Below are 22,136 nucleotides of genomic sequence, written 5' to 3' on the forward strand. Positions count from 1 at the left end.
CTTTCCTTATACCATTCATTTTTTTTTTTTTCGTTATTTTTCCTTCTTTTGTTAACTTGTTTATTTTTATTCGCTCTGAACAGCAGATTGGCAATCCATATTAGGCGAGCATTTTGCGTTTTTTTTTTTGTTATCCCTATTTGGAGGATGGAAGAAAAACGATTTTACACTTCAAACGTCGCTGATGTTTTCCCTCCACTCGACGTGACTTGCACTATAATTACGTCAAATAATCATGTGGAAAATACTGTGTATATGTTATACATATCTGCAAAATTTTATAATTCAGGGAATAAATACATGTTTTGAAATACACACATTTCAAATACATCTGTTTAACCATATTCAGTAAAAAGATATCTAAGGCAAGAAATACATCATGACCACGCTCGAATTCGTTGAAATGTAGAGGTGGAAATTTTCTTACAAATTCGCAAAATTGAAAGAATTTTTATATTTATACCCCCCCCCCCCACCATTGTTCTTTTTCCCAGTTCCATATTAAATGCATATTAATAATATTTTCATTTGTTCTTTTTCAGTGTATAGAAAATCATTTTTATGGGTAGTTTACCGTTCGTTTATTGCGAAATTATTGGATGATGTACAGCGTCTACATCATTAACTTTATCTGGAAAGTGGCCATACTGAATGAAAAACAACGCACACCGCCATGGTCACTAAGATATGAGAAATTCACTGACTTTTGCGTCGCTTCCTGAGAAATTAGGGTGTATATATATAGTGCGTATGTTTGTTTTTGTTTTTGTTTTTGGTTTTTGGTTTAAACAATATATCCGTTCTGTAAACGCAGCTACAGCCATTTTCGACGATTTTGGTGATTGTTTCCTTTCAGTTCGTTTATTCATGTAATCGGTTGATGACGACACTGTTACACACAAAAATGATGCACATTCTTTTTATCCGATCAAAAAGTGTGTTAAGCCTTAAATTTTGTAAAGGGAAGTAAATCTAAAATGGCGCGAACTGTTATAATGCTTGAGTTGATGGATTGATATATTATGACGTCAAAACATTTCGTACTTGAAGCTCGAAAGAGAGCGAGCAGTATACTTTAAGGTAAGGAAATAAATTATTCAAGTTTTACTTTTACATTCACTGGTTTAATTATCATACTATTGCAGTCCTGGTGCGTATTTTAGCCGACTTCTAATCTAATAATCGGGGTACCTGTAAACTGCGGAACGAAAAAAAAAAAACGAAACGAAATGAACCCAAACGAAACGGGTAAGTGCACGAGAGATCGATCTGGCAGATATCGTCTCTCCCATCTTTAGTGCAGGAAAAATCATGTTGAAAAATAATGACTATCATGTCTGCTATCAACAATATAATATTCACCTCATATTTAAAACTACATGTAGATCGACAATAGTTTTGGAGATCTGATTTATGGTTACAGGAAAAATCTAGACAACAAAAATACATTACATGGACCCCTGGACCTTGTGGTGATATTTGATTTAGAAATTCTCAATATATTCGTCCGGAATAAACGTTTTTCATCCAGTAGAATTGAACATTGGTTTATAATATACAAGACTTCCCGAACATTCTTTTACACATATTGATTCGCTACAATGACACATATGTAGATGGATATATAACAAATATCGTAATTGTTTTGAATATGAGGGGAACATGGTTGATCTTCCAAGCTCATGGATTACAAATCTCATCTTCCTACACACCATGTGCAGATCTCAATTGGGCATGAGTATTGCCTTGCATTATCAAAGCTATTGATGTTCAGGTTTCCCGGACGCACAATACCTCAACGCACGCATAATGCTCACCAAACGCACGATAGACGAACGCGTTAAGGCAGTTTGTGAAACATGGTATGAAAAAAACATTCATTTTGATAGTGTAATTTTACTATTTGCACCATCAGAATCAAGAAAAAACAGAAAAGATTTCCCATATTTTGCTGGACCTTTGAGTTACAATGTCACTGAAATGCACTGAAAATGAACATTTCAAGGGCAGATAACTCTGTCAAAAACCTCATTTTTCTAACATTCTATTGAAAAAATTCTGAGCAAACCCAGTGATGCAGATAAAAAATTCAAATAATGAGTTTACGAAAAAAAAAAGAGAAAGCTTCTATCGTGCGTGTAAACGAACACTCCTATCATGCGTATAAACGAATGCTTCTATGTTGCGTTTATTGTGCGTTTTAAAGCACGAAAAACGCTCAGCTAACGCACGATAAACGATGCACGAACGCTAAACTAGGAGACGTAAAGGTTTCCAAGGATATCCTTTTTATTAAACAGTCAGCTGTACAACTTATTGGCCAGAGAAATATGTTGTCTGCAAATGCTTTTTATATAATTGCTCATAGTATAATACATTAATACTTTAATGCTATGTGTAGCTTTCCTTATGATATATAGCTGATAATATCTCATATAATTTTGTAAAAATAGAAAAGAATGAATTAACCATGGCAAGACTGGTGTATGTCTCATGCCAAATTGTTTCTAATACAACTTTTTTGAAACATTTGTTGACGTAATACATACTATTGATTTTTTCTTTTTTTTATGCAAAATATTACCGTGTATTTGGAACCCTATTAAACACTTATATGAAGTTCCCCTCTTCTTCACAATCCATGGCTGCGTGGACCGAAGAAGCGCTGTGCTCTATAATTTCTGTCGTTATACTTATACCTGTAGGTGAAATGCTTTACTGAACAATCGAAGTGAAGCGACACCATATCGTCATATAGCGTATCAAAATTGATTGAACTAAATGCATACATTGACGACGCTTTTACCAATAAATAAAGAACGTAAGAATGATGAAATTAGCTACAGGCTAGAAACCACTAATTCCACTTCCCATAGCCTTCTATGCAAATTTCACAATATTCAATGGCTTCTCTGGACTTTACTTTAACTTTAACCTGCAGAGGACTATATATCAGCATGATTCTACATATGTCAACTCACAATCCTCAGAATGGCATGTGGGGTTAGCAGACTTGCAGTGCAGTACTGGTCACCGGAAGTGAAGTGTCTATAAATAGCATGGGAAATCCCAGTGTTTTCACAAGATAGGGGTATATTTAGAAATCATTATGGAGATTAGGCTTCACATCACAAGAAGCAAAATCACCTATAAAACGTACAGAAATGTTTTTCCTTTCAGAAACTGTTTAATTTTTTTAAAATAAGATGAAAACTTTTTTCACAGCACTATGAGGAACAGGGGTAATTTCTGCGTAGGACTATTTTTGCGTACGTTCCAAATGCTCATTGGTTGAATTGGTGGTCTGTAACCTACACTATTATAGTCTAACTTCGATCCACTAAGTCGTCCATCACTTTGGTGTTTAATCTTTAAAAACAATCTGTTATATTTTAATTGACTTTTTACTTCATCTAAAATTATTCCTTAGGTTACTATACCTACAACCGAGTATAATATTTGCATTGAGTGTGTATTCATTAATGTTGTATGTTCTTGATCATGTTTTAATTAACGTTGGACAGATTTTGATACTCTGCTTACTTAACACTTTTTTCTATCCTAAAGGATTACAGTATCTTGCGAAGTCAATTTAAGTTAAATGTACACAAGCAAAATTACTTCACATGATTTTCACAAGAATTTCACACGATTTTCACCTGAATTGAGCAAGTTAACTAAGTGTCAGAGTTCACGTGAAATTCGGGTGAATGGAGCCGTCACGTGAAATTCAAACGAAATGTTCACACGAAATTCTTGTTTAGTGAATATCACATGAAAATCATGTTAATTTCATGTAAATTTCACGTGAAGCTCGATTAACATGAATTTTACGTGAAAAATATTTGCCTGTGTATGAAATCCGGATCATTCGAGTTAAAGATTGAAAGTGAACATTTTGCATTATTTGGAAACCCAAAACGTAGAACAATTCAAATATAAAGGAAACTCTTATTATCTGTCACTCTGTTAGGGTATGTACATTACATAAAAATAAGGTTTATCCATTTCTGCTTTTGTTCATTTCACTACCGATTATTCGGTACATTGATTCAGTATTTCTTATTTCTGTCCCTTCTACTCTTTATAACACGTTACTAGCGTCTGAATTCGTTTTGTGTTGGCCTGTTGCGTTTCGTTTCGGTCCATTTCGTTTCGTTTTTCGTCTCACAGTTTACATGTTTCATGTAAGTATACCCGACAACAGTAAAATTGCCGAAACAAATAGATGATTAAATACACTTGCAATTAACCAATCAGGATACAGGATTCTGAGGTGTAATTAAAACAACAACTAAGTCTACTATTAAAAAACAACAGAACTTATACTGCTTATGAAGTGAAATTCGATGTTTTTTAGCTTGTAGAAAACTCGGAGCGAGTACTTTAATTATTGGCACGGGGGTATAGAGGGGTGACTGTCTCCGACACAACTGTAAAGTGTTCAATATTCCAATTCCATCATTAAGTACACAACCGCGATAAAAGTGATCTATTTTGATTACTGAACAAATACAAGTAATTAAGAGAATACATTTTATTGTGTAATGTATCTATATTTGTAGAAGCATCTGGAGTTTCATCATTTAATTTAGGGTTATGAGGATAATATGCTAATTCACACCAACCCACAGAGGCAGCACGAGCAGACGAAACAAGCTAAATCAGCATGTCTAGTGGTATGGTTTGATTTCACATACACACATGTACTTTCATCATTAACATAATAATTTGGTAAAATCTAAATTGTGACTGTGTCATATTTTGAGTAAAATCAATTTCATGTACATGTACATGTAGTACAATTTGTGAAAAAATAAAGATAATGCAATCTTAAAGTAAAAAGTAGTGCAGTTCAGCATGGACGTTGGCTCAAGTAGAACCGAATCAGCATATACATTGGCTCATATAGGACCGGGTCCAGACCCTTTGAAAAGAAGGGGTGCCAGAAAAAAGGGGGCGCTAGTACATTATCTGCCTTGTTTTGTCAATTTTACACATGAAAATGATAAATTTTCAAATAAAAAAGGGGGTGCCAACCCCCTGTACCCCTCTGTACCTACCACTGTCAAATGGCATTTTCGTTTGACAATGTATATTTAATTTTGTTTAATTTCTCATCTCAGCGCTCTTTTCCTAGCTTGTGGTGTGAGGGTTTCCTCGTCGTTCATTGAAGACCAATGGGTGACCTTGAACTGACATTTTTCATCACATCCATTCTCGTAAAATTGTATTTCGATATCTAAATTCTGGAGAAGAAAAAAGTTTGTCGAGCATAAAAATCCCACCTACCGAGACAATGGATGGTGCCTCATAACATTTGTATCAAATTATTTGGCTATTTCAATATTTACGAAATAATTTTTGATTACACAAGACTTACGCCGGTAGTTAAGCTACATTATGTATATATACATTGATTTCGTTTCAGAAATTATTTTAATTTTTCTCGAATCCTTCTTCAACGCCTGATTTCAGAAAGTCGCGAGAATTAAATGAAGATCATAATTTTGGGTTGATTTATGAAACCGAACTATTATGGTGCTACAATGACATCTGAACTTGTAGATAATTCCTTATCTGGGGAGGAAAGAAAGCACGCACTGAGCCTATACCACAAGACGGTAATCTTATTTTTCCTGAGTTGTGTTGGTGGTGTGGTGGTTGGTGTGGAGTTTGAGATGGGTCTAGAAAAGATACAGACTGAGTTGGAGGTCTGGGAGAAACTCCATATCGGTGCATTCATAATAGCTACTATTGTAAGATTTCATTCAGATTTTAATGTGTAAAAACTCCGGCACATTTACATGAAAATTTTGTAAGTTTTCATCCGGATTCAAAATAGCATTCGATGATATTTAAAGAAATAAGTATTTATAAATCATTTATAGTTGAGATATGTACATGTATTGTGTTTTGAAAAAAAAAAAAGACCGCTTGAAGACCGTGTGGTGACCTGCTTAATTGAAGTTTAATTATTCGTTGCTTGGCGTTTGATGACTCTACATGTATTGGCAATACCGCATCTCCTATTTTTATAATTGTGCAATAAAAAGGGCCTATCTTAAGAATTGTTTTAAAATTTTGACAAATTTCTTCGAAATAACCAACTTTAGGTTTCAAGTACCGCAAAACGATTGATGAACAAGTGTAAACAGTCCCGAATTTGTTTATGCAAATATTTTAACGTGGTAAAAAAAATTTAAAAAATCTCTTATCCATTCAAGTCAAAGTAAAGATTTGTTCCTTTGAATTATTTGCGGACTGGACCTATTGACGTTATTCACGTCACCGTTCCAAGATTTTTTTTTTATTGAAAAGAAACCATCTTGCCCAGAAGTGAAATAAACAATGTATTCACAAATGCCATTGCAAGTCAAAAAGAAATTATTATCTTTTATGTTTTAATTGCATAGTTCTTTCGATTTATATATTTTGACGATGCACGATGCATATTTAACGTATAATGAGGTTCCCTTTTGATCTGCAAAGAAAATAATCCAGTTGAACTTTTCTAACCTGATTGAAGAATTTGTTGATATAAAGAAAAAAAGGCCATGATGCTTATTTTTTTTTACTATTCATATGTTCAAAAATGTATCCCGGCGATACGTTTAAAAGACACAATGTCTTGGCTGTCAAAAATAGCTCCAGAATCTTACATCGTGATGCACGAACCAAATTTAAAACTATGGACCGGTAGCGTGGCCGATACTATATACCAACACTCCACATGCACGTGCATGTACGCAGCTAATATACAGGCGCGAATTCATAGAGGAACGCCCCTCTAAAATTGTTTTTTTTTCTTGTATGAAATCTTGATTTTTCATAAATTCTACCCCAACAATTTTCTTGCCCCGATTTGCAAAGCCTTTAATTCCATATACAATTGTACTCCCCTAACCTGAAATTTTGGATCCTCCCCAGATACTTAGGTTTCCAATGATGTAAAGGCAAGCTTGCACTAAAACACAAACAGATCTGAGTATCCATGGTATCTAAGTCTTTTTATCAGACAGGAGGTGATAACCCTTAATATTCATTTTGATTTGTGATTCAAAAACAATTAAAGACCAAACATAGGAATTCATAGTACATGTATGTCATTCAGAAACAATTAAAGACCATACATACATGTACATGTAACCAATCATAGTATGTCATTCGGTTGTTACAAAGTTATCGTTTTTTAAATGGTTAATTTTTACTGTTTAATTTCTCTTTTCTTTCAGAGTTTCGTGTTATTGATAATAATAACCTCTGTACACAAACGGGAAAGAGAATCTTACGTCATTGATACGGTTAGTACATGTGCAGTTATTATACTCAACAGGACTAACCAGCCTAACCCAGTAGTACATATATTTATAGTCTCCCCCACGTGACTTATACCAACCTAACTCAGAAATACATGTATTCATGCATAGTCTCCCCCCACATGACTTATACCAGCCTAACCCAGTAGTACATATATAGTCTCCCCCCACATGACTTATACCAGCCTAACACAGTAGTACATATATAGTCTCCCCCCACATGACTTATACCAGCCTAACCCAGTAGTACATATGTAGTCTCTCCCACGTGACTTATACCAGTCTAACCCAGTAGTACATGTATTTATATAGACTACCCACATGACTTATACCAGTCTAACCCAGTAGTACATGTATTTATAGTGTCCCCACATGACTTATACCAGACTGACCCAGTAGTACATGTATTTACATGTATCATGTTTATGATCCCCCAGATGACTTATACCAGCCAAACCTAGTAGTACATGTATTTATAGTCTCCCCCACATGACATGTACCAGCCTAACCCAGTAGTACGTGTATTTATAGCCCTCCACATGACTGATATCAGCCTGACCCAGTAGTACATTTATTTATAGTCCCCCACATGACTTATGCCAGCCTGACCCAGTAGTACATTTATTTATAGTCTCTACCACGTGACCTATACCAGCCTAACCCATCAGTACATGAATTTATACTCTCCACCACGTGACTTTTACCAGCCTGACCCAGTAGTACATGTATTTATAGTCCCCCCACATGACTTTTACCAGCATGGCCAAGTAGTAAATGTATTTTTATTCTCCTTCATATGACTTATACCAGCCTGACCAAGTGGTACATGTGTTAATAGTCTCCCCTCAAGACTTGTTCCATCCTCAAACAGTAGTGCATGTGTTGATAGTCTCCCCTAATGACGTATACCAACCTTATACAGTATTTCATGTGTTAATAGTTCGTCTCCCCACAAGACTTATACCAGTCTTATACAGTAGTGAATTTGTTAATTGTCTCCCCACAAGACTTATACCAGCCTTATGCAGTAGTGAATGTGTTGATTGTCTCCCCACAAGATTATACCAGGCTTATGCAGTAGTGAATGTGTTAATTGTCTCCCCACCTGACTTATACCAGTCCTATACAGTAGTGTATGTGTTAATAGTCTCCCCAAATGACTTATACAAAGCTGATACTGTAGTTTATGTGTTAATAGTCTTATTGACAGCATCTTTACCAGCCTAATCCAGTTGTTTATTTACATATATTTATACATGTAGTTTCAACTCGGTGGGTGACGCTTTCCCTACCGCTGCACCTGGTCCATGCTCCCAGTTTTAGTGGAGTCCGAGTTGCTTATTTACTTGTGTTGCTTTGTATGTATTATTTTAGTTATTCATGTTTTTTTTTTTTTGTATGTCTGTTTTCTATGTCTGGTCTTTGTCTGTGGATTACATTTCTTTGATTTCCGCTAGAACCTTGGTTCCCTTGATTACTCTTACATGTATATCGGCATCGCCAAGACGTTTATGTATTCTGCAAAGGCTTTTGACTTTGAATCATGCATTCAATATTTAATCACGTCTATGTATCCACAATGTACATGGAAGGTTGAACTTCTTACTGAGTCTGATTCATGTAGTCACGAGCTTGTAGCTATTTAACTTCTATTTACACTATAGCGATACCAGTAAAGGAAAATATTGAAATTATAGAACTGATAAACTCTAGGCAATTACCGACAAAAAATGCAGAAAAGGAAAGCCCATACAACAAAGAACAATATCTAGGCAAAATGACGGTAGAAAACCCCTGACTACCAAAACCTTTTCACCTACATGTACACGTAATTTCAAATACGATACGTTATTGAATTTTTCAGTTTTTACTGTATTTTATGTGATGTATAAAGCCTGAATGTGTCGTCTTAAATCATGAGGGTCTACTTTTGATGATGAATTTACCTTGGTTTCACATGACCAGATTGTATTGTAGTGACTATTCAATTCTGATGGGAACTAAGCATTTTTTTCTGGTCAGAATATCAATTTTGTGAAATTTGAAGGATCAGAAAATTTATTTTCATCAACTTTAGGGCACGATTATATATTTCCATTACACTGTATGACCTTTGGACTGAGGTCAGAAATTTGTTTAGGGTGTGTAAGCCAGAATATTTGTTTACAACATCTGTGGGGCCACAAAATATTTTCAAATACTGCCAGTCCCTCCTTTTCAGGATCAAATTTCAATGTATTGTTTTGCTAGTTTCTTGTTTTACATGTAGATTTAAATAAATTGACATGTATTTTCATGAAGTATTTTTTGTTTTTATTTTCATTTCAGATTGGTTGTTTCCCTATAGTGTTATGGTTTGGTATTGTAGGATTCGGTATATCTACTGCGTTTGTGTGTTTGTTTATCGACACATCTAAAGTATTTAACTCTTGTAATGGGACTGTATTACTTCAAGACAACAAGAAGCCATGCCTTGAACACTTGATGCCATTTGTGGTCCTTTTCATCATAACATTAGGGTGCTTCATTACGGGCATCGTTATGGGCTGCACACTACACAACCCAATGAATGTCCAAGTAAGGCGTAGTCATGGTTACCACAACGATTTTGTTTATCATGTTCAAAAACCTGAAAAGGGGTCTGACAAAACTGAAACTAAGACGGATGTCGCCACTGTTCAACAACAAGACAATCCTAATAGACTCGCCGTACCGAAACTAACAGTTAACCACGTGCAGATTGTTACGTAAACATCTCCATTTCTTTTCACTCAATTCTAATTGTTCTATGAATACTCTAGTATTAAAAAATCGAATCACGGATGTCATGTGTGGAATGGTATTTTTTTTTATTCAGGACCCGTTTGGTTGTCGTTACTATTATATTTGTATGACATAGCAATAGTACAACATTTGCATCGTTCATGTCTACAAAACATTATATTATAGTGGTGCTACTTGGCTCTACATAATTCCGTATTGGTCAGGGTATTGGTTTGAAGTAGGCTGTATTGTTCCCGACGCGATTCATTTTTTTGGCGACCAACGAGTCCATATGACCTTCAGCGTTATGACCTGAATATTAAACACCACAGTTTGTCCACTGTTATGTCCCATAAACCTTTAAATCAAAAGAATATTGAAGAAGAGTCACAATGTTACAGGATACATCAGGTGTTCGCGACGACTTCGTGAATTTGTAAGTCTAACATCATCACACAAAAAAGGATAATTGCTTTTCTATTTTTGCCAAAAAATCTTAATACACATTTATGTCCTTAATCATATTTCATTTAACAAAACGGTTCTCAGGTTTTTTTTTTGTATTATATGATTTATATGAAAGGGGAAGGATTGTGATCACGCCAATTATAAAGTACTTTAACCCCGCCGCATTTGTTCGCCTGTCCAAAGTCAAGAATTTCTGGCCTCTGTATGTCTTGTTTCGTTTTCACCTTTAGTTTATTTTTTAATGTTAATTGAGTATATATGGACAACTCTTTAACTGTACCTGTGTATAATGATGTTTTGGGGACCAGTTGCAGCCTGTCCTGGGGTGTTAGAGTTTCTTTGTTGCTCAATGAAGACCGATGGATGACCTTGAGTTGACCTTTTCATGCATTCAGGTATGGTTTTTGTCTCTTTGACGTATACACCATACCTATTCTCGTTATATTTATATGTATTATATGTACATGTATATATGTTGGGCAAAAACTAACACCAACAAAATACGAATTTTGAATATATCCAACAGAACGTTTGTTTGTTTGTTTGTTTGTTTGTTTGTTGGGGATTAACGTCCGAGCAGCAATATTTCAGCTATATTCAGACGATTAACATGAAATTGATGATAAAATGAATATGAAATGATGATGAAATGGGACACAAGTACAATGGGGTCGACAAATCTTGATTGCCACTGGCAATAGGGAGAGGTGGGTAGGGTCGGGCAATTTAGCCTCCTGTGGCGGAGCCCTATGGTTCCTACTCCGGGAGAATACCACAGTAGGGTTCTTTAACCTGCGAGGAACGTGGCATCTTCCCCAACACGGTGCACCTCTATGGTTTGCGGTCAGGTTTTCCGTATTATAGCCTGACAACCCCAGCATGTAACACGCCAGGGGTACCCCATTCCACCACCTGGGGCACACATCCCCGGCTAGGGTTCTGAGCACTATTTAGTCGCCTTTTACGACGAGCTTAGCGCTGCTGCAGGCCTATTCTTTTAACACCCGGACCTGTCAATAGAACGTGCAAATACATTGTAATTTTGTCTTAATTTGTTTTCTTTTAGTTTTAGCACTCATTATACTAATATTCCACATCCACTGGCATACGTGTACATGTACGTACCTTGTTATATGTAGGGCGTGATAAATCTTAAGATGGTGAAATCATTACTTACATGTAGGTGGACGTTTTGATTAACGATATCTTTGTACAGTTTGGTTGATTAGCTTTTAGATAGACAATAGGAACACAAATGGGTACAAAATGCGCGTCTTTATTTACTCTTTTAATCTACCACGAGGAATTTAATACTTCATACAAAATCCAAAGACAATGCACGTAAATATGAACAGACTTTAAATTCAGCATCCGCTATAGATGAAAAATGGAGGCATTATTAGACTTGATTTTAAATCCGACCTTGAGTTTACTTTACTTCCTTGGTCTTCCTACCGGTGTTCATCGCTGTATTTAGAGACTTAATGTAAACTATTATAGAACCACCAATGTTGGCAGTGCATTTGGGGAGAGTTTCTAGACAACCTGAAATTAATACACCATCAATGCATCAGCCTGCTAAAAAATCGAGGGTATATAATGTGGCATTCGTTATAGATCATTAAACTAAATAAAAAGAAAGCACTAGATGCATCTTGTAGAACAAATGTGCTTCGTTTTTGCTCTTGTCAAGGGAGACAACCTAGTTATCGAAAGTAACTACGTGTAGGTGCATATGATGCACTAAAATCAGACCATTTTTCCGATCCGTTTGTTTGTTTGTTTGTTTGTTGGGGTTTAACGTCCGAGCAGCAATATTTCAGCTATATTCAGACGAAGAACATGAAATGGATGATAAAATGAACATGAAATGAAAAAAAGAAAGGATGGGTCACAAGGATAATAGGGTCGACAAATTTTGATTACCACTGGAAAAAGGGGGAGATGGGTAAGGTCGGGCAATTTAGCCTCCTGTGGCGGAGCGCAAAGGTTCCTACTCCTATCGAATACCACAGCAGGGTTCTTTAACGTGCGAGGAACGTGGCTTCTTTCCCAACACGGTGCACCACTATGGTTTGCGGTCAGGTTTTCCGTATTATAGCCTGACAACCCCAGCATGAAACACGCCAGGGGTACCCCATTCCACCACCTGAGGCACACATCCCAGTTGCTCTGTGGGCAGAGCGCCTAGCCCCCGGCTAGGTTTCTGAGCACTATTTAGTCGCCTTGTACGACAAGCTTAGCGCTGCTGCAGGCCTATTCTTTTAACACCCGGACTTTTTCCCATCCGTTTTACGAAAGGACGCCATCTGTTACCAAAGCTGTTGGGGAGGATAACTTTGTGGTCGATGAATGATTTTTGTGAAATCAGTGTCTCGTACAAAATACATGTAAATGATTAACCTTTATTCAATCGAAAATTCTTGTAAACGTGTTACAATGTTTATTGTCTTTGTTAGGGGTGACCAACCGAAATTGTTAGGAACTTTGGAGGATATAATCGAGACTATTCGATCGTAGTGCACAAAAACGTAGTACATATTTACTAGGTCTATCTAATCAAGAAAAACCAAAGTTAGTGCATATTAAGCATGGCTAGCTTTTTTAGAAGCACCAAAAAACGTAGTGCATGTTTAGCCAGGCTAGTTAATCATGAAACGCCAAATTTGAGTGTATATTAAGGATGGCTAGCTTTTCTAGAAGCACCAAAACGAAGTGCATGTTTAGCAAGGCTAGGCAATCTAGAAGCATCTAAATGTAATGCGTGTTTAGCAAGGCTATTTAATCTAGAAGCATAAAAAAGGAGGGCGACAATGCTTCACAAAACGTAGTAAAGAAAGTTATAAAAAGTTCTCTGCTCATTCAAATATTATTCGCACACATAGTCTTTCAATTATCTGATGAATGCGCGTCGCCCTTCATTTGGTATTCAGCAAGACAACAACTGTGTAGTAACAATAACTGCATCCTTTTATAATCGTAAATAATGAAAATCTGGAAGATACACTTATTATGAGATATGTTACCTTATCCCCATATTATTAGAACAGGAAGGTAATAGAACATTAATATATAAAATATCTGATATCGGAACAGCTGTTTCAACCCAACAATACCGCCCTCTAAATGGCCCAGGACGGTATACAAAACATCTGATATTGGAACAGCTGTCTCAATCCTACAATACCGTCCTCTACATGGCCCAGGACGGTATAAAAAACATCTGATATTGGAACAGATGTCTCAATCCTACAATACCGCCCTCTAAATGGCCGAGCAAGGTATATAAAACATCTGACAGTGGAACAGCTCTCTAAATCCTACATTATCACCCTCTACAAGGCTCAGAACGGTACCCTACATATTGTGAGCTTGCTGGGCACGAACAAATCTTCAATTCTCATTAAGCAATTCAATCCTCTTAGTCTATTTTTCTTTATTTTCCACTTTTTTTGGGCAAGATAGTACACCAAAGAAAACAGTAGAAACACATACCCATTCAGAATAAATTCATATGCATACATATCCTTAGGGATGACGATACTTGACACTATCAAGTAACTATGACAAATTCTGTTTAGCGTTTACACACAAAAATAACTACGTTAAAAAATAACCCGCCTCAAAAATGAGAAGCAAACTGTGGATAAAATCAAAAGTCAATGTTCTTATTTCATTCATTTAACAAATATCACTCATTTCAATCATACATGTATTAAACATATGAATAATTTATAAGGTATGGCAAATTCCCTCTTTTAATTTTCTACACAAAAAAATAGCTATATGCGAATAAAGATCCCCTCAGAAAGGTGGAGTCCACTTCTTTTCCCAGTTAACAAGTCCCTATATTTAAGTGTATATTCGGCAAACCAACCGTATAACTATTTGTGGACCTTGTATCAAGTTTATAGACCCTGACAGAGAAAACAAGGCCGTCAAAATGACTCTACACAGATACTTTGGTAAAAATGGACACTCTCTTTCTTGTTATAATAATGATTGTTAAACATTAATAATGCGTGACGAACTAGTCAATAAGGTTACTTCACGTTTCCCTATAACCTTTTACTGGTGAAGCTAAATAATTGTGTGACAAAAAAAAAAACTCTTCAGAATGGTTACAAAGCTATCTTACTGGTAGAAAACAGTGTGCGAAAATAAGTTCTAAATGTAGTACTTTCCTAGATACAAATAAAGATGTGCCCATGCAAGGATTTATTTTTGGACCTATGATATTCAACATTTTCATTAATGATATATTTGATTTTGTAAAAAAAACCGGAAATTTGTACAATTATGCTAGTGAAATCCTTTTGAAAGATTTGGGTGGTCCTTAAAAGGACCTTTGATTTTTTTAAGCTGTCTGTCTTTTACTTAGGCATCTTCTTCTTGCAGTATGCATCATGCATCAGCTCATCTGGTACAGGATCTAGTTGCCCTTTTACATAGTCTGGTCTCTTTTTGTGGAGCTCTTTATGAATCTTGTGTTCCTCCAGTCTGACAGCTGTCTGTTGTAACCTTCTTATCTTTACTTCAGGTTTCTGCTCATAATTCCTTTTGTAAGTATACTCTCTGTCCATTTTATCAAAGAAGGTCTCACAGTCTTCGGACACTTTAATGTTCAACTCTTTGCTTTTCATCTTGGCTGATGTACCAGGTCTGTTGTTGGTCCTGTGTATTGCAGAATGAAGTCTGCCTTCCATGTTTTTTCCATGAGTTACATTTTTTGGTAAACTCACACTCAATGCACAATGAACTCCTTCATTTTTATTTGTTGTGTGGAACATTCTCATGCTATTGACTGCTTCCTCACTAAGTATCATTTTCAGTAGTTCTAGCAGTATAATTTCATCAATTTCATCTATTTTCAGCACAGTGATGTTGTAAGTGCTTAGGTAAAAGGATCTAGTCCACCAGTTATCACTGACTGTACCTTTGCATACCACAGACTCCTTAAGGCAAGATGAACAGTCTCCACCATAACACTGGACTGTAGTTGAAAGGATGGTAGGTAATTTTTTACATACTTTTTCTGTGTCCTTGTTATATTCATTCATTAACTGGTTCAATATCATGGAACTGCGACACTTCAAGTCCAGGCTAAACATTTTCTTCAAGTCTTTGTTCTCTTCTTTAGTTTGTCCATGAAACATGGTCTCACTAAACTCAGCTCGCATTCCCGCTCGGAATTGATGTTGGCTTAGATGTACTGGGTCCGCCAGTCTCTGCACTTCCCACATAGGATACAGTACATGTATGGCATCTTCTACTCCTTTAGCGGAACGTGCATCTCCATCTGTTGTGGCATAACGGATAAGCATACCTTGCAGTGCAAGCTGATTTCCAATTTCTTTTCCCATGGCATATTCTGATATTGGTATAGTTCTATGAAGGGTAGCAGTACAGTCTTCATGGCCTGGGCACTCTGCATCAAATCCCTTTCCTCTGAGCCAAGCTCCCTTCCAACATAGCTGGTTTAGTGAAGATGATGCGACTACAAACTTCCATGGAGTATTTTGTTCAATCGCAAGCATCTGTGCCTGTGATGCATTTAACCCTGGTTTCTTCCTGCTGGACCTTGTTGCAGTTGGGTACCTGCCATCTAAGGTCACATCTATCACATTTTCTGGTTGTCCCTTCTTTTTGTTGTATGCCTTCACTTGTTCAACCTTATCTTTCATGTCGTCCTTGTTCTGCTTTACCATAACTTTAGAAATTCGGTCGGTGTTTCACTGCATACCACTCTTGCATGGAGGTGGAACACTTACACGCGCTAAAATCTCCTGGGTCTTGGTGCTTCCTATTGGACTATCTAGTCCTGCTGAAACTAGCGCAATGTTAGTACCGGCTGGATTTGGCCCTGGCTTGTTGTTTTCAACTTCTGAGTACAACTTTGCTAGTGTTGGAGTCACAAACCAACAGTTTGCACACCGAACTCTGTACATGATACAGGCACCCCATTTTCTGTCACTATGTGGCTCCATCCATGGCCTCTTACAAGTTTTTGGTGTTTCCCTGTGCTGTTGGTACGCCAAGTTGAACATGTCAAACATCTTTTCACTCTCAATAATATGAGAATTATTTGATGTCACCTTTTCTTTGTCTGCTTTCAGGAACCGTGGCCGCAGGATCATACTGGATTTAATCACACCACTTCCATCTTCTTTTACCACTTGTGAGCTGTCAGTCCTGGATACGGAATCAGCTTTGATGTCGTCTTGTTGGTGATCTTGCAGATTCATTCGGATGTAAGCTTTTGACTCTTCTTCATCTGATGAAACTGCATTCTCAAAAACGAGACCTTTCGACCACGGAGTATGACCTTTCTTGAACCGTCCAGCATTACTAACCTTGTGGCTTCCTGCTAGACCAGTTTTGCCTTTGTTGTGTGGAGTATTACCATCAGTAAACATATTTGAATCTTCTTCTTGTATGCTTCCGCAACAAAATTTGGTATGATTTTAGTCTCGAAAGGGCTACTATTTGTACTTTTTGGTTCTTTTGATAGTTTAGGTGAGAATTTCTAGATGCTGACAATGTTTACTTAGTTCTAATAAGGCTCAGGGTGCAGTCTTTTACTCATTAGATCAGATAATTTGATCCTAATAGGATACTAGACTGCCCCTTGAGTGATGGGGGGTTTTCAAAGAATCATCAAAAGAAAGCCAATATGGTGGTTTAATTCCGTATTATTGATAACAAATATTTGATTTGGGATTGTTTTTGTACTTTTTAAGTAGATACTAGTAAAAAAAAATAAAATTAAATTGACCATTTTTGCACCACTATATTATAATTTTCGTTCTTTGAGACCCAAATGTGATAAATCAATTTTGTTTTCTTTAAAATGTGAAGAAAAAAACTTGCTGTGATGAAAATTTCCTAAAATACCTGTGTAATTATTCAAAAATTTTCTTATCTGAAGAACTTTATGTATGAGTATGCAACCCTGAGCCTTTAGATTATTGGTCATATTGCCACCTGTAGAAAATAATTATTTACACAAATACTTTTCAACTTATCAAGAATCTGTAAATTGGGGCTGTTTTCTGAATTATTAAAGTAATTTACAATATTTTTTTCTATTTTTTTTATGAAGTAGAAGTATTTTTAATTTTAGCTTCATTTGATTCAATTCTATTTTTTTCCATATTTGGAATTTGAAAAAAAAAAATTAAACCACTTTAAAACTATTTTGATAAAAGAAAATTTGTAATTCAAATACTATAATTATCCAAGAGAAAAAAACACTTTAGTTTGTGAAAATATCTCCAAAAGTAAAAAAGTTATTGCAATATTGATAAAAGTGGTCATATCTAACTTTTGGAATTTTTCAGATAAGAAAGAAGAGCTGCAAACAGTTTTGGGTAGCTGTCTTTGAAGCTGGTTTGTGGACATGGTAATGAACCGATTTGATCGAAACTTTGCAGAATGATTGGAAATATGATGAAATAACAGAAAATAGTTTTTTATTACAGTATTTTAACTTTAGCGCATCTAATAGGTACGAGACCTCAATTATCTGCCCTTAGCTTTTCGTTGTATACGAATATAGTTCCTATAATAATAGGAGATTTTTCAAAATTTTTTTAGAAACACTTCCTTTCAGAATTTCTCATACTTTTTGTGCTCAAATGGAAGAGGAATAATGAAATTATTTTAGTAGATGTGTTGAAATGAGAAATTTGACATTTAGGTTGTGATTTGGTGAGGTCAAAAAAGGTCAAGTTTGTGACATCCAGAAGCCATTTTGGGTCATTTTTTAGGGTATCTCTGTGTTTATGCATAAAATTTGAAAAAATAATGGTAATTTTTTTTATATTTTTTATATAAGTTGTTGGAAGGTTCAAATTAACGTCCCTGAAAATCTGAATTGAATTGCGCCGGTGGAATTTTTTTAAATTACAGAAAGGCTATAAAGAAGACAGTGGGAAAATTAATTGTGGTTTCGTGCCTAATAGAGAGGTATGTTTGCATACAAAAACAGCTGATATGGCTACATTTTTATATTGGTGAGTATTTTTATGTTTCATATGTGTAGTAGAGGTACAGTACTATTGAAATATATCAAATTTACTATATTTTGAGGAAATTTTGCATAATTTAGCCATTTTTCAAAAGATAGGAGATGGATATCTCAAATTTGGACTTTTTTTGTGGTTTTGAGGAGTACCAAATCCTCGTTTTGAGAAATATTCCTACTCAATCTTGCTTGAAAAAGTAACTTTACAAAATGGATGCCTTTTTTCAGAAGTACCATCAAAAGCTAGAGGAAAAATGTGCCCTTGGGCTAAATGGAGAGTGTTTTATTTGGACAGGGTCATGTACACCAAATGGCAAATATGGGGTCATACATTGTAGATTTCCTGGTGCCATTGGGTGGAAATTATTATATGTGCACAGGCTTGCATACATGATACAGCATAGGGCTGCACAGTTAGCAGCTGTTGATGTATCACACCTGTGCCACAATACCAAATGCATAAATGTAGCTCATCTGGTGTTGGAACCACATGGTATCAACAACAGTAGGCAAACATGTGTGTCGAAAGGGGAATGTATAGGTCACATTGCCCCCTTTCCCCCCTGTTTAGTGCACCTTAAGATGCCAGATAATAATTTAGGTATTTTAATGGATTTAAAAGAAAATGGGCAGGGGAAAGTGTTCATTTATTCATTAAATTTCATTTTATTCGTATCAATATAAGAAATCTTTTTGAAAGATTTGGGTGGTCCTTAAAAGGACCTTTGATTTTTTTAAGCTGTCTGTCTTTTACTTAGGCATCTTCTTCTTGCAGTATGCATCATGCATCAGCTCATCTGGTACAGGATCTAGTTGCCCTTTTACATAGTCTGGTCTCTTTTTGTGGAGCTCTTTATGAATCTTGTGTTCCTCCAGTCTGACAGCTGTCTGTTGTAACCTTCTTATCTTTACTTCAGGTTTCTGCTCATAATTCCTTTTGTAAGTATACTCTCTGTCCATTTTATCAAAGAAGGTCTCACAGTCTTCGGACACTTTAATGTTCAACTCTTTGCTTTTCATCTTGGCTGATGTACCAGGTCTGTTGTTGGTCCTGTGTATTGCAGAATGAAGTCTGCCTTCCATGTTTTTTCCATGAGTTACATTTTTTGGTAAACTCACACTCAATGCACAATGAACTCCTTCATTTTTATTTGTTGTGTGGAACATTCTCATGCTATTGACTGCTTCCTCACTAAGTATCATTTTCAGTAGTTCTAGCAGTATAATTTCATCAATTTCATCTATTTTCAGCACAGTGATGTTGTAAGTGCTTAGGTAAAAGGATCTAGTCCACCAGTTATCACTGACTGTACCTTTGCATACCACAGACTCCTTAAGGCAAGATGAACAGTCTCCACCATAACACTGGACTGTAGTTGAAAGGATGGTAGGTAATTTTTTACATACTTTTTCTGTGTCCTTGTTATATTCATTCATTAACTGGTTCAATATCATGGAACTGCGACACTTCAAGTCCAGGCTAAACATTTTCTTCAAGTCTTTGTTCTCTTCTTTAGTTTGTCCATGAAACATGGTCTCACTAAACTCAGCTCGCATTCCCGCTCGGAATTGATGTTGGCTTAGATGTACTGGGTCCGCCAGTCTCTGCACTTCCCACATAGGATACAGTACATGTATGGCATCTTCTACTCCTTTAGCGGAACGTGCATCTCCATCTGTTGTGGCATAACGGATAAGCATACCTTGCAGTGCAAGCTGATTTCCAATTTCTTTTCCCATGGCATATTCTGATATTGGTATAGTTCTATGAAGGGTAGCAGTACAGTCTTCATGGCCTGGGCACTCTGCATCAAATCCCTTTCCTCTGAGCCAAGCTCCCTTCCAACATAGCTGGTTTAGTGAAGATGATGCGACTACAAACTTCCATGGAGTATTTTGTTCAATCGCAAGCATCTGTGCCTGTGATGCATTTAACCCTGGTTTCTTCCTGCTGGACCTTGTTGCAGTTGGGTACCTGCCATCTAAGGTCACATCTATCACATTTTCTGGTTGTCCCTTCTTTTTGTTGTATGCCTTCACTTGTTCAACCTTATCTTTCATGTCGTCCTTGTTCTGCTTTACCATAACTTTAGAAATTCGGTCGGTGTTTCTCTGCATACCACTCTTGCATGGAGGTGGACACTTACACGCGCTAAAATCTCCTGGGTCTTGGTGCTTCCTATTGGACTATCTAGTCCTGCTGAAACTAGCGCAATGTTAGTACCGGCTGGATTTGGCCCTGGCTTGTTGTTTTCAACTTCTGAGTACAACTTTGCTAGTGTTGGAGTCACAAACCAACAGTTTGCACACCGAACTCTGTACATGATACAGGCACCCCATTTTCTGTCACTATGTGGCTCCATCCATGGCCTCTTACAAGTTTTTGGTGTTTCCCTGTGCTGTTGGTACGCCAAGTTGAACATGTCAAACATCTTTTCACTCTCAATAATATGAGAATTATTTGATGTCACCTTTTCTTTGTCTGCTTTCAGGAACCGTGGCCGCAGGATCATACTGGATTTAATCACACCACTTCCATCTTCTTTTACCACTTGTGAGCTGTCAGTCCTGGATACGGAATCAGCTTTGATGTCGTCTTGTTGGTGATCTTGCAGATTCATTCGGATGTAAGCTTTTGACTCTTCTTCATCTGATGAAACTGCATTCTCAAAAACGAGACCTTTCGACCACGGAGTATGACCTTTCTTGAACCGTCCAGCATTACTAACCTTGTGGCTTCCTGCTAGACCAGTTTTGCCTTTGTTGTGTGGAGTATTACCATCAGTAAACATATTTGAATCTTCTTCTTGTATGCTTCCGCAACAAAATTTGGTATGATTTTAGTCTCGAAAGGGCTACTATTTGTACTTTTTGGTTCTTTTGATAGTTTAGGTGAGAATTTCTAGATGCTGACAATGTTTACTTAGTTCTAATAAGGCTCAGGGTGCAGTCTTTTACTCATTAGATCAGATAATTTGATCCTAATAGGATACTAGACTGCCCCTTGAGTGATGGGGGGTTTTCAAAGAATCATCAAAAGAAAGCCAATATGGTGGTTTAATTCCGTATTATTGATAACAAATATTTGATTTGGGATTGTTTTTGTACTTTTTAAGTAGATACTAGTAAAAAAAAATAAAATTAAATTGACCATTTTTGCACCACTATATTATAATTTTCGTTCTTTGAGACCCAAATGTGATAAATCAATTTTGTTTTCTTTAAAATGTGAAGAAAAAAACTTGCTGTGATGAAAATTTCCTAAAATACCTGTGTAATTATTCAAAAATTTTCTTATCTGAAGAACTTTATGTATGAGTATGCAACCCTGAGCCTTTAGATTATTGGTCATATTGCCACCTGTAGAAAATAATTATTTACACAAATACTTTTCAACTTATCAAGAATCTGTAAATTGGGGCTGTTTTCTGAATTATTAAAGTAATTTACAATATTTTTTTCTATTTTTTTTATGAAGTAGAAGTATTTTTAATTTTAGCTTCATTTGATTCAATTCTATTTTTTTCCATATTTGGAATTTGAAAAAAAAAAATTAAACC

The 22,136-nt window shown here is 36.2% G+C and overlaps 1 protein-coding gene across 2 annotated transcripts; it reads left to right on the top strand.

The window, feature by feature from the left end:
* The first annotated feature begins 922 nt into the window (after nucleotides 1-922).
* Nucleotides 923-10,142, top strand: LOC148597612 (uncharacterized). 2 transcript variants are annotated; one of them, XM_088563551.1, is made up of 5 exons: nucleotides 923-1,080; nucleotides 4,566-4,679; nucleotides 5,569-5,759; nucleotides 7,236-7,304; nucleotides 9,648-10,142. In XM_088563551.1, the coding sequence occupies exons 2-5, from the start codon at nucleotides 4,670-4,672 to the stop codon at nucleotides 10,068-10,070; spliced, it is 693 nt and encodes a 230-aa protein (XP_088419677.1). In that variant the 5' UTR covers nucleotides 923-1,080; nucleotides 4,566-4,669; the 3' UTR covers nucleotides 10,071-10,142. The 2 variants fall into 2 exon arrangements, with proteins under 2 accessions (XP_088419677.1, XP_088419678.1); XM_088563552.1 differs by lacking the exon at nucleotides 5,569-5,759.
* Nucleotides 10,143-22,136: the final 11,994 nt, after the last annotated feature.

The sequence above is a fragment of the Perna viridis genome, chromosome 15 (assembly GCF_037379345.1).
Source record: "Perna viridis isolate PV_CMFRI_1.1 ecotype Kerala chromosome 15, ASM3737934v1, whole genome shotgun sequence".
NCBI lineage: Eukaryota > Metazoa > Mollusca > Bivalvia > Mytilida > Mytilidae > Perna > Perna viridis.